Source organism: Kogia breviceps, chromosome 5 (genome assembly GCF_026419965.1).
Source record: "Kogia breviceps isolate mKogBre1 chromosome 5, mKogBre1 haplotype 1, whole genome shotgun sequence".
In the NCBI taxonomy this organism is placed as follows: Eukaryota; Metazoa; Chordata; class Mammalia; order Artiodactyla; family Physeteridae; genus Kogia; species Kogia breviceps.
This window is the reverse complement of record NC_081314.1, coordinates 62972883-62991006: the sequence shown is the minus strand read 5'-3', so window position 1 is coordinate 62991006 and position 18124 is coordinate 62972883. Positions and strand designations below refer to the sequence as shown.

General features: G+C 43.0%; 1 protein-coding gene across 4 annotated transcripts in view; it reads right to left on the bottom strand.

The window, feature by feature from the left end:
- The window catches only part of USP13 (ubiquitin specific peptidase 13), a 122265-nt gene that overhangs the window by 36784 nt on the left and 67357 nt on the right, over positions 1 to 18124 (bottom strand). For all 4 annotated transcript variants that reach the window (XM_059064577.2, XM_067034061.1, XM_067034060.1 and 1 more), the window contains 4 exons: positions 11917 to 12042; positions 10666 to 10819; positions 8351 to 8525; positions 2203 to 2291 (listed from right to left, as the gene is read on the bottom strand). In XM_059064577.2, the coding sequence (XP_058920560.1) occupies positions 2203 to 2291; positions 8351 to 8525; positions 10666 to 10819; positions 11917 to 12042 (544 nt within the window). The remainder of the gene's footprint in view (positions 1 to 2202; positions 2292 to 8350; positions 8526 to 10665; positions 10820 to 11916; positions 12043 to 18124) is intronic.

Here is an 18124-nt window from a genome sequence, read left to right as displayed (position 1 = left end):
AGAACAAACGAGGGAAACCAGAGGTTGAAAACTGGGAGCCCATAGAACACTTGTAGACACCTTCTGCCTGATGTTTTTAAAATGTTGGCAACAAATTCCAATTTTTAAATTGGAAAATGTAATTCAGGAGTCCAGATTTCCAACTCATTTTGAAAAACAAATACCTGTAGCAGAGTCTCACGCGGCAACAACTGCCTGGGGCTGATCTTTAGCTCCCACTCTAGGGCACTGTGTACCCCCTCCGTGCCCGTCCGTCACAGACCCACCACTCCCACAACCCTGAGCATCATATTTGTGCTATTCTGATTCTTATGGTAGAGAAATGTTTTCCTAATCCACATCTTTATGCAAAATGGGAATACCCAAGAAAGACCAAGACTGCTATCGCTGCCTGTTTCTATACCCAGCCTAGTTCTTTCATTTACATTATCACCCTGTCCTCATCAGGCATCTGAGTTTGCAACCTGTAGTTTATGCCTTTTCTCAGATCATGCTGGGTACTGTGATTATTCTACCTAAGGTAATAAAGAATGAAGCTTTAAAGAAATTAATTGAACATCAAGCGTATTCGTCTTGAGGAACATTTTTTTTTTTTTAACTTTTCAGCCCAGTTGTCATTGTGTTGACTTACTCAAATACAAAATGTACCAGTCTAGCAGCCTGTTGAGATTTAGTACTGCACACATTCAGATATGGTCATAGTGGAAAATGGGTTCAAATGTTGGCAGAGGACATGTCTCTTGGGCTAGCAAACAGAACCTGAAAATACTATCCCTCAAACCAATTATGACGCTAGGTATGTAAAACCTATTTTAAAACAACCACCCAAAGAAAAGGCTTAGTTAAAAAAAAAATTTAAATCTCAGCAGCCAGCAAAATCAAACACAATGTCTGACCAACAAAATCAATACAATTGTTCCTCAACAGAAAATTTCAAGTTCATTAAAGAAAGCTTTGAGGCTGCTTTAATTTCAGCAAGACTGTGAAATCTGATCTGAGTTTTTTATCCTTTACCAATATTCGAAGGGCAAAGAAAAATAAGAAAACTGTTTCCAAAGCGGTTCAAAGTCTTTAGAAGTCAGTTTTCTCTCTCAGGTCCGAGGAGGAAAGGCTGAGTGACAAGCAGCCTACCCTCTGCCCTCCACCCTGCCCACGAAATTATTCCACCAGGAAGAGCAGGATAAGCTACAGGCTCACAGGCTGCTCACAGCTCACAGGCTGCATAATGCCGCGTGGAAACAAGTGCTATGCAAACTGTTAGTGCCAGAGGTTTCTGGGAAGTCACTCCCTCGACTTTACATTTTTTACTTATCGCCTTCAGATGAGCAGATGAGGGCTTAATTAACCAGCATAGGTACTGACTGTTGTTTTTTAAGTGCTCAAAAACATTAAAACTTTAAAAGACTGGCAAACAGTCTGAGGTACTTGCTTGAGAGATCAGAGGGTAAAACTGTACATATTTCCACGGCCCTGAGGACAGCCTAGGAACACCTGGATCCTCGATCGAGATGATGGAGAAAATGTTCCTCTGCATTGTCTGGAAAGCTAACCTCTAACAATGGTCAAGGGCCTTTAAGATTAGCAAGAAGAAAGCCCACTTCAGCCAAAGTCACGTTCCTTTCTTGACTTTTTAAATACAACTGACTATACTCATGTTACTATTAACAAAATGTGTATGACTTAAGCAAATGTCATTAGCCACACCTGCCTGTTTCAGAGGCAGAGGCGAGATGCTAAGAAGAGAGTATATTTTCAATTACTTGCACCTCCAAGCGTGGTTTTCGGACCAGAAGCACTAGCAGCATCAGCATCACCTGGGAACCTATTAGAATAAAGCACCCCTGGCACCGCCCCCCCCCCCAGACCTGCTGAGTCAGCACCTGCATTTTACCAAGATCTGTTAAAGTTTGGGAAGCCGTGGTTTAATAATGTGAGGCTCCTGTTTACACTCTTAGAATCTGGGCATTCCAGAACCCATTATTAGAGGGATGGGTTAGCATGTGGCAATTTTTTTTTTTTTAATCTTTTTTACTATCAGTGCTTATCATATATTCTTATCTTTCAAAAGAGAAAAGTGGGAATCATGGAAAAAGAATGAAATGAAACTGTTTCTGGCAGCCAGCCACATGGGCTCTTTCACATGCCATGTTTTTTAAATAGCTAATTTGATGTTTCAAGCAAAAGCATGCAAGAGATACCTACCAAATTTTTTGGGAACCCAGTCAAGACCAAAAGTGAACTTCTTTATCTGCACTACCAAGTATTCAGGGAATGAGGCAAAGCGAGATGTTCTGGGAAACACAAGGGGATTAGATCAATGAAACAAGGCAATAAGAATTATGAATACAGTTCACGTAGCATCACAAGCTGTGTCTGAGGCACACCCAGCAGTTCCAGTGGCTGCACTGAAGAGGAGGAACACGCACACACACCTGCGTGGACAAACACTCACCACCTCACCGTTTATCCTGGCCTTTTCATGGGAAGAAAATGTTTAACAGAGGACAATGTTGTCCCTGAGGATGATTTGGGGCGCGTTGCAAAATTATTACTTTGCTGTGGCATTTTATATTTCTGAAAAGTGGTCTTCAACCATAAACATTTGCTTTCTTCTGAAACCCTTGCTAGAATTTAGCATACGTATTTGTAGGTGTGTGTGGGGGCACCTGTGCATTGTGTTTGTGTAGGTTTGAAAAAGCTCCCCGAGAGATCCCTACGCACACACAACCTGCTCTCACTAAGAGTCTCTATGTGGTAGCACAGAGTTGCCATGAGGAGGGTTTATTGGAAATGCCAGGGCCTCATTAAAATACTACTACACCTAAAATCCATGGCCACATGGATCCTAAAGGTGTGTGTATATGTGTGTGCTACATATATATATGGATGTATGTATTCTGGAGTATCTAAAATATCTAAATCTGGGCCTTAAATTAAAAAATTAATATATATGGTCAGTGTCTTAAGTTTCACTTCAGACTTTCAGGAATGCTTAATTGCCTGAACGTGAGTTTGACAATTTTATGCACAAACTATTCAACTTATACACCAAACTCATGCCCCGGTTCCAGCTCATTCTCTCCACATTTATTATCTTGTTTATAACAACCATTTCCATTTAAGTGTCAATGTGGGTACAGTAGGTATATGGAAAAAAGAAAATCAGCTGTAGACAGATACTATAGGTACCTTTTAAAAGATTCTAGAACATGCTCCCTACAAACTCTACTTTTCAAATCTAGTCTCTGCCCTCTATGTGACATGCATCGTCCCAGAATTCAGAAAACAACACTAATGCATTGCTGCCCCCTAGTGTACAAGAGAAGCCACGGTTCAGGGGCAGAGGACTGTCCAAAAAAGTGTCACAAGGCTTGGATGCTACTTAATTCACTCCAAATTTGACCCTTTTTGAAGCTTCATCTTCACATTTACAAAACAGATTTATTAATACTTTCTACCTTCCAGGACTGTGCAATGTTCATGAAATGACATGAAACCACCTGGCACACAAGACTGTCCTGTGTATATCTAAGGAATCAGCATGATTATTTTGTCATGAAAGAGCTAGAATCCACGAGGCCCTGGACACTGACCTGGTTTGTCACTGATCTGTATTTTGCCCCAGGCAAGTCACTTAACCTCTCTGGATGTCAAATTCTCCATCACAAGGAGGGTAGAAGGGTACAGGCAATAATATAAGGGAGTTCTTCAAAAACCAGGAGCTTAACTATCCTAAGGAGCTGACCTATCATTAGCCTGCCTCACTCTCCAGAAATTATATATTACTTCTAATTAGGTTTTCCTATCTTCTGAGAAGCAGTAATATCAATAAATTATCATTCTTAAATATAGATGAGTCCTCAGTTTCACCAAAAAACAAGAAACTCCACCTGGTATTTTCAACCACTGTAAAAATGTCCTCTCTGACCCCTTCCTCTTACCACAATCACTTAAAAACTGGAAAATATGTAATAGTGAAATCAACCAAAAGTCATCAGTAAATCAATGATTTCCAAACTGTGGTTCAGGATCCCAAAGACTCTTGCAGTTGCTCTGCAGTCAGTATCAGGGTGAGGAATCAGCCGGTAATACCATGGGGTGGGGGGCAGTGGAGGAAACTCGAGGCTGGTCGGCTGGGGGGAACGGCGAGGGATAATTTAACACATCACTTTGTTATGGGTAGCTACCAACCTAAGAGTACCAGAAAGCAGGTTAGATGGTGCCCACATTATATTTACCCTATTGGGGTAAATATATTCCTTATTCATCTTTGTAACCTCTATAGGGTCTTAAATTGAATCACACATGTAGTGACTGCTCAATATAAATGTGTTCAATCTCAAAATTAATACTTGGCATTCATTAATTAGAGGCTTGGGACATCAAGTTTGTTAGTTAAATCCAGCAAAGTTATAAATTATGCACCACCACTTACCCTCTTACTCCTAAAATCATTACTGGAATTAACATTTTTCTTGAAAAGTTATGTATTTAATAAACACCATTAGAATATAAATCATTCAAAAAGGTCTAGACAGACACGGAGCAAATTTACCTCAAAGAATTGTTACGGGAACTGAGTTAGGACATAAAGTGCTTAGAACTTTATGTCCTAAGTGCCTGACAACAATACATGATCTATTGACAACCTATTATTATTTAAAATAAAACAATTTTTCACCTATTACAATTCAGGCAAAAACATTATGAAAGCCTTAAGAAAAATATATATAAACTGTCCCTCTCCCTGAAATTGACTATCTATTTTATTGAAAACCTTGTCGCTAAAAAAATACAATTCTATCCTTTCCACTAAATATGTTGAAAACATGATAATCAACCAGTCAAATTGTACAATCCAAGGCAAAAAAAAAAGATAAAAGTAATTTAATAACAATTACAGTATATATTTACTCCACCAGACACTGTACAAAGCATTTTATGTAGCTTATCTGTCTTAATCCTCACCTCAACCTTATAAAGAAAGTTCTATTATTATTCCCAGTTCACATATAAGGAAAGAGGCTTATGGAGGTGAGGTCACTTGGCCAAGGTCACATACCAGTAAGTTCTATGCTGAGGATTCAAACGCTGCCAGTCCACCTAAAGCTTGTGCTCTGGAACCCCATACCGTGCTTTTCTCTTCGTAAATGATAAAGGTCAAGACAAAATCTCTCCCTGTTGACCCTCAATCCATGAGCTGCTTGAGGGGAGGAACTAGGTCTTGTTCAATTCATTGCCCAGAATATACCAGATGAGCAATAATATTTGCTGGGTGAATAAAATTTCCAAACACTAATATTTTCCCCAGTCACTGTCTGTTCAGGACCAATTAAGGGAAGGCTCTTTATGTCTGGTCCATACTGACCCAAGATCTACCAAGAGGACATCTTTTGCCTCTTCCTGGCCTTTCAGGCTCTGGGTCTAATACAAAAAAAATTCAAGACCCCAAAGTAACATAATAAGGAGATCGTGTCTATACTACTGGCAATAAGAAAAAGAAAGAAAAAAAGATCTTTTAGGAATCTATTGAACTGGTTTCCCCAACACTATTATTTGAAACATGATAAGGTATAAAAAGGAATAAACAAGGCTATATAAGGATTATAAAGATACAAACGTAAGCAAGCACGGTAAGAAATATGCGGGAGCTTCCCCGGTGGCGCAGTGGTTTTGAGTCCGCCTGCCGATGCAGGGGACATGGGTTTCGTGCCCTGGTCCGGGAGGATCCCACATGCCGTGTAGCGGCTGGGCCCGTGAGCCATGGCCGCTGAGGCTGCGGGTCCGGAGCCTGTGCTCCGCAAGGGGAGAGGCCACAACAGTGAGAGGCCCTCGTACAACAAAAAAGAAAAAAAAAAAAGAAATATGCAGGCAGTGTATAACACAAGGATTAAGAGTTTTAACTTTGAACTTGAATGAATTCCAAGTCTGCCACTTAGTGGCCAATTACTTCTTTTATTTCCTCGTCTGTAAAATAGGGAGAATAATGCACCTACCTCGAAGCAATACTAAGAGGATTAAGTGATACTTGATGGGAAGCACTTAGCACATAACCGGGAATAATAAATGTGCCATAATGGTAGTTGCTTTATTACCCTAAAACATTGTTTTTTCCTTTCCCACAAGACCAGTTTTCAATTATCAACAATTGTGACACATCCAGTATTTTCTTTCATATGCATTTAACCATAAGAGCATGTTTATGCAAGACAGAGAAAATTTAATATCTATTGTTGAGAATTAGAGAAAGCAGAGACCCCTCCTCAAGGATTCTAGGTTAATTATGTTAGCACTGCCTAAACTAAATATTTTGTAGCCTTTGAGGAGAAAATCAAGTCAGCACACATTATTCCTCCACTCAGGTGTAAAAAGGAATTGGGTAGTGACTTTGCCCCAGGATAGAACACAAGCTGGGAAGTGGACACAGGAGAAGAATCCAGATTGCCCAGGGATCAGAAACTGTCTCTGTGGAAAGCTAACACCTCCTAGCTCCACTTTAAAGATGGGCTTTTTCCTAGTGATGAGAAGGCTCCTTCCCTAAGGCCCAGAGAGTGACATACTCGCCACCACTTCAAAGACTTGCCACCACTTTACTGAAGAGCACAAAAGGGTGACCAAGTGGACAGGCCAATGAAGATCAATCTGCAGCTCACATGTGATGCTGGGGGCTTTTTTTTTTTTTTTTTTTGCGGTACGCGGGCCTCTCACTGTTGTGGCCTCTCCCGTTGCGGAGCACAGGCTCCGGACTCGCAGGCTCAGCGGCCATGGCTCACGGGCCCAGCCGCTCCGCGGCACGCGGGATCCTCCAGGACCGGGGCACGAACCCGCGTCCCCTGCATCAGCAGGCGGACTCTCAACCACTGCACCACCAGGGAAGCCCACTGGGGGCTTTCTAAGCCTAGAAAGCCCCCAATCATTTCCACCCCATACAGTATCAGAATTAAAGCACAAAGAGAAAAGAATGTTTGAGGAATCTTCAGGCTACTGTCAATAATTTAGGAAAACAAATAAATAAAAATCAACACACTGTACACAAAGTCACACGATGTTGTATATATTTCAAAAAGTTGTTTCCACCACTAATATAATATAGTGTGTAGCTTTCTAACTGCCCAAAGACGTGTCCAAGTTGCAGTGAAGTGAATCTCGAACATTTAACATGCCAGCTCACCAACTGTTATCTTGAAGGACACACACAAACACATGCACACACACACACACACACACACACACACACACACACACACTCCAAAACTGAGCAGTCCTCGGATGAAAACTTACCCCACAATGGATAATGGATAATTGAACTATTATTAATCTCATTTAGATATGAAGACACTTTTTAAAGGAAATTATTGTAAGAAAATATGGCTTTTTTTAAGCTCTTGAAATAAATTTTTGTTTTCCCATTTTTAACACATGAAGTTGTCATCTGAAACAGAGGCATCCTGAGAGATGGCTGTCACACAGAATAAGTAATTCAGGTTTGACTGCTACTTGAAGTTGTGATAAAAAAAGCCAGCAGTAGCTCGTCCATGCTTCCCTGCCCTTCACATCAACAAGAGATCAGGCATAGCCTAGAAGAAAAATGGCTGAAGAATATCTAGAAGTAGTAAGACTACCAGAGCCTAACTTTTAGACCTTGCCCCTTTTTATGCCACTGTAAATAATCTTTCTCCAACTATATGAAGTGTGCCGGCAAAGACTTGACTGTATAAAATCAATGAAGGTGTCAAGTGGAGAAAAAAAAAAATTTTTTTAATGTACCTGACAATAAGGCTCACAATATAGAAACAGAACATCTCCTGACCACATCCTGGGCATCTCACTGGAACAATGCTCAGGAGCCCTGATGTCCACTCTGAGATGCCCTGAGACCCCTGATCTCCAGGCAGGTACACAGCCACCAAGTTCTCAGCCAAATCTTTAATTTTGGAATCAAAAATCTATCACAGTGGAATATAAATACTTAAGACGGTTATAAGTATTTTTCTAATTTCTTCATTAATATCATCTTGCCATGGATGGGGAGGGTTCTTGGCTATACCCTCGACAAAAAAAAAAGGGAAAACGTAAATTCCCTATAAAGGATAAACTACAACCTGACTTTAAAAAAAAAAAGCATTCCCTTACACATGATACAGATTACAACAAGCCTGTTTTACTGGACAGGTCTCACACAAGTGAGGTCTACAACAATTAGGGTTGTGTAAATCATAATCCCATCTTGCCACACATGAGCAAGCATGCAGACCCGTACAATGCCCCCCAACCCTCCCCTAAGCCGGTCCCCACCTCTCAAGGCCCCCTCCTTATCCTACTGCCACCACACAAGCACACACACACTTACTTCACACCCGCAGACTTTGCTTGTAGGGCGCTGCTCCAGAAATCATCAACGTTTTCTGGTTCAGAAAAGGCCTGAAGGCAGGCACTAAATGGTATCTTGGCACGAACCAGCTCGGGAAGGGGTCTTCTGTTTGCTTCTGCTTCCCTTCTCGTTAGTTCATAGGCGATCAGTTCATCTGAATAAAATAGCAAATGAATGACTTTGCAATCACTTAATTTTGTGAAATGAAAAAGACCCCCTTGAACAATGAACCATCTTTGCTGAAGGTTTCTGGGGTGGGGCAGGAATGCTTACTTGCTGCCCTCCACAGAACCAGAGGAGCCTGCTTGGAATCCTGTTTAGAGTGGCACTGCCAGGCTGCATCGAGCCATTCATAATTTTTTGCCTGTTCCCCTTTGAGACTGACGGGAGGGAACTGTGAACTCCAGCCCAGGTGAGAGGTTCAGACCACGCATGTGTTGTAAGTGATTCACGAACCTGGACTTTCATTTGTCCAGAGGTCAAGGCTGGTTTGATCCCAATACCACCTCTAATCACAAAGTCTTCACACCAGGGAATTTCACACTGAAAGAAACCCGAGGGCTCACCTCTTCCCAGCCCTTCACTATGATTAGAGGTCATGGAGGGTGCAGGCCAAAGAGCAGGATGAACCATAAGGACAGCAGTTATCCAAGGCACTCAGCCCATAATCCTACCCAACACTGCCAAGACAACTTCATGTTGGGGTTACCCGACACTGCAGAGAGCAGAGCGGCCAACCTAGAAGGTCTTTCTACACTATCCCTGTTCAAACGGTTACACACCAAGGGAAAAAGAAGTGAGTGCACCGTGAACTTCCCAAGGGTCAGCAGATCTGCTCTTGGAAACTACCTGTAAGTCAAAAATTTTTTTTTTTTTGTGGTACGCGGGCCTCTCACTGTTGTGGCCTCTCCCGTTGCGGAGCACAGGCTCTGGACGTGCAGGCTCAGCGGCCATGGCTCACAGGCCCAGCCGCTCCACGGCATGTGGGATCTTCCCGGACCAGGGCACAAACCCGTGTCCCCTGCATCGGCAGGCGGACTCTCAACCACTGCACCACCAGGGAAGCCCCAAAATTTTATATAGATTTCAAATGGACCTTTCTGGGAATTTCTTTTGTTACAAAAAAATCCCTTCTGATTTATCAGGTTTTAGACACACTGTACCTTTGTGTTTTCTTAAACACCTCTGAATATGCTTTTACAGTTCATTCCCCAGTCCAAAATCAGTTTATGGTGGACTTCTATCTAGGATGCTAGCATTAGGTGTTCCCAGCAATCAATTTCCTGAGACTAAATTTTAAGTCTCCTTTCTGAAAAAAAAAGATTTACCACTCATAAATTCTGAGTTAGGATCACAGAACTGAGTACAATATGTTAGTATCCCCAAGATAGGCAAGAGACAGCAATTAAGCCTAGTGCTAAAAAGGAAACAAACCACAGACCCCCCCACCCCCATTTCTACTTTGTATAATGAATAAGAATTTAAAAATTGGTCAAAAGCTGCATGAGTTTATAGAAAATGGAAATCGTTTCATCTTAAAATCATCATAATCACCATTTTCCAATTAACACAATAAAGTCACTACACCCCAAACAAACAAACAAAAAAGGAAAAAGGCCATCCAGGGAGTCGTTAAACCTTACAAAAATGACCAGTTCACAGGAAATGAGCAATCTAGCAGATATTTCTCCTTTTTCTGCTTCTAAGATGTTAATTCTAAGAAATACCATTCATCTATTCTGCTTGGGAAGAACCAGATCAGACTGATTGAAGGAACCTTCCCCTGAGATTCCCCCCACCTTCCTCCTGCTTCCAAGGTCCAGAGACCCTTCCAAGGAGCCTCGCCCCACAAACAGCCCTGCCACACTTTATCTCCCACAACAGGCATCTTACTCGGATGCCAAAGCTGGATTATTTTTAAGAGCCCTCTCTCTGCTTGAATGCCTCACATCAAAACATGCAGTTCTGATCACTCCCCTCAGACTTTCCATACAACCTGTGAGCAATAATATTAAATTACAAATAATTTCCCCTAAGTTAAGCTGCCTCTAAACCAACCAGTTGGTCAAATTTATAGGCACTGAAGTAGGTCCCCTCCAAGAGCCCTCCACAAAAATGTCAAAAGAAAGTCACATGGGGACTGAGGAAAAGATGAAAAGACATGCAAACCAGACACCGTCCGGGCTGGGTCTGCTCCTGATATGACTTCGCAGAGACTGAACTGCAGTATCGCTGACTTGAGGGTTTTCACGTGTGAAGACGCACGCTGCTCATTTCCCACTTTAGAACGTTACCCTTGTTGGTTGCCGCCTCCATGGCCACAGGTAACTGCATCAGGTAATCCACCCTCTCCATGTAGCGGACTTTTCGGGTCTGACAGCACTGAATACGTTCTTCCACCAAAAACCGAAAAACATCACTTGGGTTTTCTGAGCCAATGCGGTTCCTCTGAAGGTTGGATTATAACAAGTTAGTAAATTTGTGGATATTAAGCCATGAATAAAAACTAGCACAGAATCAAATATAAATCTGGTGTAAAGATCTGGTGTTACTAAATGCTCCCTCTGGGTATGCCAGTTCACCAGAGTACAGGAAAAGACTGGTAGTTACCTAAAGTCCAAAAATGGGAGATTGGTTAAATATAGTTCATCGTATGAATTAATATTATGCAACCGTTAAAAGTCATGTCAGAGGGACTGACCTAGAAAGAATTAGAAGAAAGGAGATGTGGAAGCCCAACTAAAGAGAAAGGGGAAAGAAAAAATCAAGGACTGCCCTGGAAAAATTAAGCCATGTATGATATGATTATATAAATGCACTAATGTAAATTATAGACAAATAAAAAAGAAATCATGCTATATTCCAGTAGGTAATGACGTGGCAAAACGTTGACAACAGGTTAAGTGAAAAACACTGCTCACAAACCAACATGTAGAAAATGGATAGCACCTGGAAAATGACCAGGGGGGAAGGGTCAGACACCAAAATGTTAGCACTGCTTGTTTGTGGGAGCAGGTAGCATGGGAGGTTTTGATTTCCTACTTTGTGCCTATGTTTCCACAAGGAACACATCTGTCATCAGGAAAAAAAGTAGTTATTTTTTAAGAGAGGGGAAAAAGCCTTTAATTATGAATTTTCAGTGGCCTTTAAAAAAAACACAGCATTTATTAATGTGATTTGACTCTGCTCTGAGCCGAGTGACCATCTCAGAGTGATGGCAGGAGGACACCAAATACCACATGGGACTCTGAAGGAGCTTATCACAGAGACAAAAAACAAAAAAAGGCAAATGAAATAATGGATAAACACTCCCAGAACACGTTCAAATTAGGAGGAGAACAGGGAGACCCACAAGTGCCCAGGAGGAGAAACTACATCAAGTGGTCCGAGCAGAGAAAGATGCCGACTCTGAAGGAGGCTGGCCAGAGAGAGACCTAGGTGGGGAGTGGTGGGGCGGGGCATTCCAGCCACACCAGCAGGGACTGCACGCAGGGGCTGGGCACACTTCTTACAACCCTTTTGAGCATTCCTGAAGACTGACTTACCTCTACTAGATTCACCAGGTGCAAGAAAAATTCCTGGGCATCCTGCTGTCTGTTGGAGGAGAATTCCGGGTGGCTTTTGCTCACAAAGGCCTTAAACATGCGTGGTGAGATCCCATTCTGTTGAGGCTAAAAAATAAAAAGCAAACCAACTCACAATACTTTCATACACATTAGCAGCACTAAGTGGGAAGCAGAGTGGAGATTAACATTAGCCCCGATTTCAGATAAGAAAACTGAAGCCCACGTTAGCTAAATAGGGAGAGCGGCCAGCATGCACTGGATGTTGATTATGTACCAGGCACTGTGCTGTGAGCCTGACATGAGAACAGGATGGGGCTCTTCCTGTTGACTTCCTCTGAAGGAAGTTAAAGGAGAGGAGAGGTCTACAGCATCTCCTGTCCCCACCCCGCTGCCCATGAAGGAACATGAGAGAAAGTAAAGGAGATGCCTCTGCAATGCCCCAGGCAACCACTGCAGAGCTACCAGGCTCATGGAGCTCCCAGGAGCTTGCCCTCACCTGGAGAAGCAGAAGGAGGCTGCCTGCAGCTGCCAGGATGGGAAGAGCAAGGACAACTTTGGCTGACGAGGATGTGTGACCTTCCCCGGGGGCTAAAAGGACAGCTCAGAAGGCAGCCAGGCTCCCCCAGAAAGGACACTGCATAAGATGATGGGAGGGCAGCTGAGGAGACTCGGGCAGGAGCTGGGGGGGAAGATCCACAGAGGTCATCGGGGAGGGCATCAGGTAAAAGGTCCCTGTGGAGGTCCCTGAGGGGACAAGCAGGGGGGGAGGGCATCTGTAAAGAACCACTAATGTGCCCCCCACAAAAAGGCCAGCCGTGATAGAAGACTCATGGCAGCCAAAAGAGAGCAAACGCACTAGCTCAGGGAAAGCCTCTGCCTTGTGTCCAATCTCCCCAACCCCTGATCCTTGACTCTGGAGGGGCCAGAGGGGGTGGGAGGAGGCAAAGAGGTGGAGCAAGGACAAAAAAAGACCAGAGGATGCCGACGCTGACCCTTCTACACTGCTGGTTTCCAAGCCTCCTGAGCTTGGTAGTGGGAGAAGCTTTAAACTGGCTTTAATGTGAACTGGGCTTTTTAATGTTAGTAATCTGCAGGAAATCCAGGCACTCTGCCTGGGATACTCCGAAGAGGCAGGGTGAAAGATCCACATCACCTTTAAAGGCAGAGGTGGGCTCAGGATAAAGCTGTTTCCATCGAATAATGGTGCTCTGTGTCACCTCGTTTCATACTCACAGTAACTCTCTGAAGAAGGAACTACCATCATCCTCATTTTGCAGCTAAGGAAAGTGAGACTGCAGAGAAGTGCCACAAAGGTCTGTCACTGAAAGTGGTCTTACGGCCAGATTATTATGCAGCCAGCAAAGAGCAGAACCAGAATGAACTTCAGGTTGTGATCCCAATTCCAGGCTCTCCGCAGCAAAACCAGAGTGGCAGCTGTAGCACAGCACATCTCAGTGAGACAAACCTTCCCTTTTGCAAATCAAGCAGAAGTAACTCATGTGCTCTCTGCAAAGGTGCACCCACTTCTCAAAATCTCCACATGCTCAGCTTCCAGGACACCTTCCCCTCCTCTGAAGTCCAGAGAACTTGCTATCTGGGCCATCACGGAGCACATAGCACAACATGCCTCCTACTTCCTTTAACTTTCAGCCCGCTCTGGCCCGTCTCCTCAGCCTGACTGCAGTCCTTGGCAGGCGGAGGCCTTGTCTCACACTTCTTTGAGGTCTGGACACCAGGGTCAATGCCCAGGGTCTAGAGGCCACAACAGGTGTGCACAATTACACAGTCAGATGCAACAGGTGATGGGAAAACTCCAACAGCTATCTCCCTGTCGCCACAGGGCAGCTCTACATATAAAATCTCTCCAACACACGTGTTCTAAGCAACGTTTCTAATAAAACTCAGGTGAATTTTCCTGTCCTGCTGAAAATATATCTGACCTAGGCATCCAGCATTTCCCAACCACCTCCTTCACGTAGAACACATCGGGGGTCCTGCCCTCCAAGAGCTGACAGACAACGGCGGGGTCGGGGGGTGATGAGAGACAACACGTATCTATAACAAACGTTAGGGAACACTGCAGAGGACTTGAAACAGTACTGACAGCTCTGGGAGGAGAATTCCCCAAAGTGGCAGCATCTGAGGACTTGGAACCTGTACATAAATGACCAGCTTACACACACAAGAGGCTTCAGACGCGCTTCTAGGGCTAAGTGAAGACCAATTTATATCTGATGATCAGCTTAACTATCCACACATACACCTCCGGAAAGGAATGTAAAAGTTTGTAACTTTCTCCAATCACAATGCTGATGTATATCTACATGGTATCAGCCAACACCTGCATGCAAAAATAATGCCTTACATTTGCATAATGACTAACACTTAGTCATTCATTCAATAGAAATTTACCGAGTGTTATAAAATGTCAGACACTATTCTAGGTACCTGGATGAATATTTACTAGGTGCCAGGCAGAGTTTTGAACACTTTATACATGCGTCTTACTTAAATCACCCGACTTCATGAGGTGATTACTATTATTATTTTCTCCACGTGACAGATGAGGAAACTGAGGCAAAGAGGAGTTAAGTAACTGGCCCAGGATCACACAGCTAGAAAAGTCAATCGCAGTCTCTCTTTATCCGTCTGTCTTTCTCTTGTGTCCTAATACTGCTTGTTGCACACAGGTGCCTAGTTCTCACCTCTGATGTCCCTGAGTCCTTGCTGAGAAGAGTAGACAGTTCGTCTGGACTCTGGGCAAGCCCTCTTCAAACCCACGCACCCCTGGGGCCAACATCACAGGCCAGGTCAGCAATGACACGTCCACTCTGGGCAGTGAAGAGACACCACTTGGAATACATCTATTCGTGTTGTGCATTTCGCCTTAGGCACGCACATAAGCACACACTCACCGCCTGCTGCTACTGGTGTTACTTCTTACAAGCTGTGCTTGGTACTTGAGGTGGCTGCCAGTCCCCATCAAAGCAGCTGCTTGGAAAAGTTTACTAACTTATTGAAAACAAATTCCGTAAAGCTGGCTGCTGCTCTGTGCCACCATGTGGTTGTACAGCTGGGAGGAGACATTTCAATGGAGACGCTGGTGAAAACTCCAGAGACTCAGCCCCGCACCCGGACTGCAGTCCAGCCTATTCATTCCCCTCCCATGCCTCTTCTCTCTCGGTGCCCATTTCAGTTCTTTGTTTTCCCTCAACTGACCTTGCTTAATCCCTGGTGCAAGAGACAAGCTATAGCTTGAGAAATGATGGTCACTGAGAAGTTATTTGAAAAGCTTCCTAACCGGAGAGATGCTGCCTCTCCCTCCCCACATCCCACGGCAGACCAGCTCCTGGCTTTCACAGCTGGGTTGGATTTATCTCAAACTCGGCCTCCCCACACTTAATGCCTAACCATCAGCTGACCCCTCTGCCTGCAGCCACATCCCACACCTATTCTATCTCTAATATCCGAGGGGAGGGTCTCACTAATTCCCATGTTCAACAATTACTATGTTCGCTTCATGTCTGAGAGAAAATCAGGCTATAAAAAAAATGAGCCTGAATCTAATTAAGCTTCCAGATCTAAATTCCAGCTTATAAGAAACACAAGCTAAACAATACCTCAAGGAAGCAATCATTAGAGCAATCCTGGGGCAAATGATCCGGCTCCTTCAACAAATCAATCGCTTGCAAAAAGAGGGGGCCTCTGAAAAGATGTCTTTGAGATTGCAGGGGAAAATCTGTATATGGGCTGGGTATTGGATGATACATTTTGTTGTAACACTTTAAACAACTTTCAACATGATATTAATGTTTAAAAAGAAGAAGGGGGCTTCCCTGGTGGCGCAGTGGTTGAGTATCCGCCTGCCAATGCAGGGGACACGGGTTCGTGCCCCGGTCCGGGAAGATCCCACATGCCGCAGAGCCGGGCCCGTGAGCCATGGCCGCTGAGCCTGCGCTCCGCAATGGGAGAGGCCACAACAGTGAGAGGCCCGCATACCGCAAAAAATAAAATAAAATAAAATAAAAAGAAGAAGGTATTCTAGTTACAGGTGCATACTGAATATTTACAGGTGAAAAGGATGATGCTTAGATTTTGTGTCAAAATACTGCGGGGAAAGGAGAGGAAGGGAAGGAGGAGGGAAGGGAAAAATTGAGTTCAGGAGGGACTGATGAAACCAGATTGGCAGTAATGGTGACTGCTGAAGCTACATGATGGTACATGGAGACTCATTATACTTTGCTCTCTACGTGTGTGTACATTTGCATATTTAAATAATTTTTTTAAAAGGTCAGGCTCTAGAATAAGGCAGTTACTTAAAAGAAACCAAAAAGCCTAAATAAGAACCAAAAGGAATTCCCTGTCAGTCCAGTGGTTAAGAGTTGGCACTTTCACTGCTGTGGTCCGGGTTCAATTCCTAGTCAGGAAACTAAGATCCTGCAAGCCATACGGCACCGCCAAAATAAATAAACAAGAACCAAAGAAGTAAATCAAAGAAATAACATGTTTCCTGGTTGGCACTGGGTCAGTGTCATCACCTGAGTGTCCCCTACGGGCCCATCACCAAATAAGACGAGAGAGATCAAACTGACCAAGAATCAGACCTGCCTTCAGGAAGCTCTTGCTCTTGCTGTGAGCTGCCCCTCGGACCCCAGAAGCATAAGGCTAGTCCTGACAACTAACTTTATAAGAGGGAGCCCCAGATAGTCTCCTAAATAGCACCCACCTAAGGAACCTGTCATAGTCATAGGGTGCTGTACTTACTTTCTCCATCAGCAACTGCAAAACAGATCAGCTAAAATTGGAGAGAGGACTACCGTGTTCAGAATCTTTCCCAAATGCTTACACAGAACTTTCTGTTTAACACTGCAACCAAGAAGGCAGCCAGCCAGCGTCCATTCATATTCCTCTGAGGCCAATGCTTTAATTAATAAACAAGCAGCAAGACTGAGACTTTATATCACTTTAGAGCAACAGTTGTACAGATGCTTACATTATAAGATCACAGGAATGAAAAAAAAAATACATGCATCTCAGCCTTTCCCAATGCACAGGTGTATGTCATCTGTTGATTTAAATTCTTAAACTTAAACCATAAATCTTGGACCAGTAATTCCTAACTCACGTCCAAACCCCAAATCTCCTAAGCTAAAGGAACAGAGGGTATTCCCCTAAGCTATTTTTCGTATTTCAAAAGATGAATTAGAAATGTTACATTTGCCCAAAGTAGGAAAATGGAGGTTAGTGAAAACAAAGTTCTTATGTTTGGAGCTAAAATTACATCAGCTGGAAGTAGAACCCTGGTTATATCATGTTGATCAAAAACTGAGACCAGCAATTCTGTGTCAAGGATTAGTCAGATGGGAAATTAAATGAATTGTCACTTAAAAAAGTTTGTTCCGAATACAGAATTGTTAATAATGTGCTACCTTCAGAAGGAGAAATAAATTACGGAGTATTCAGCATTAAAATGTGTGAAAGTACTGTCTTAGAATGCATAAAGATAAGGAATATTATTTTTTGAAGAAGAAAAAGTGTCCTTTCATAGTGAGGAGGTTTTAGCTACTATAGACGCAATTTAATTTTAAAAATCAATTCAACAAATTTATACAGAAATGGCAGTGCCCCCCCAAATCACTGCAAATCTTTTTAGAGATGAAATATGTATTAAGCATGCATATATAAAAACTAGATTTCACCTTGGTCTGTAGCAGAGCAACTTAATATCCAGAAGTATATACTTTAGAAATGACCCAAGATGTCAGTAGCCCAAGTTACTGGGCTACCTGGTAATTCCACAAACTTTAAGCAACCCCCTTTTTTTTTAACTTTTTATTTTATATTGGAGTATAGTTGATTAACAATGTTGTGTTACTTTCAGGTGTTCAGCAAAGTGATTCCGTTATACATATACATGTACCTCTTCTTTTTCCAAGCCTTTCCCCATTTAGGTTGTTACATAATATTGAGCAGCATTCCCTGTGCTATACAGTAGGTCCTTGTTGCTTATCCATATAGCAGTGTGTACATGTCAATCCCAAACTCCCAATCTATCCCTTCCCCCCAACCTTCCCCCCTGTTTTGTAAATAAGCTCACTTTTATCTTTTTTTTTTTTCAGATTCTGCATGTAAGCAGATTATCATACTATATTTCACTTTCTCTGTCTGACTTACTTCACTCAGTATG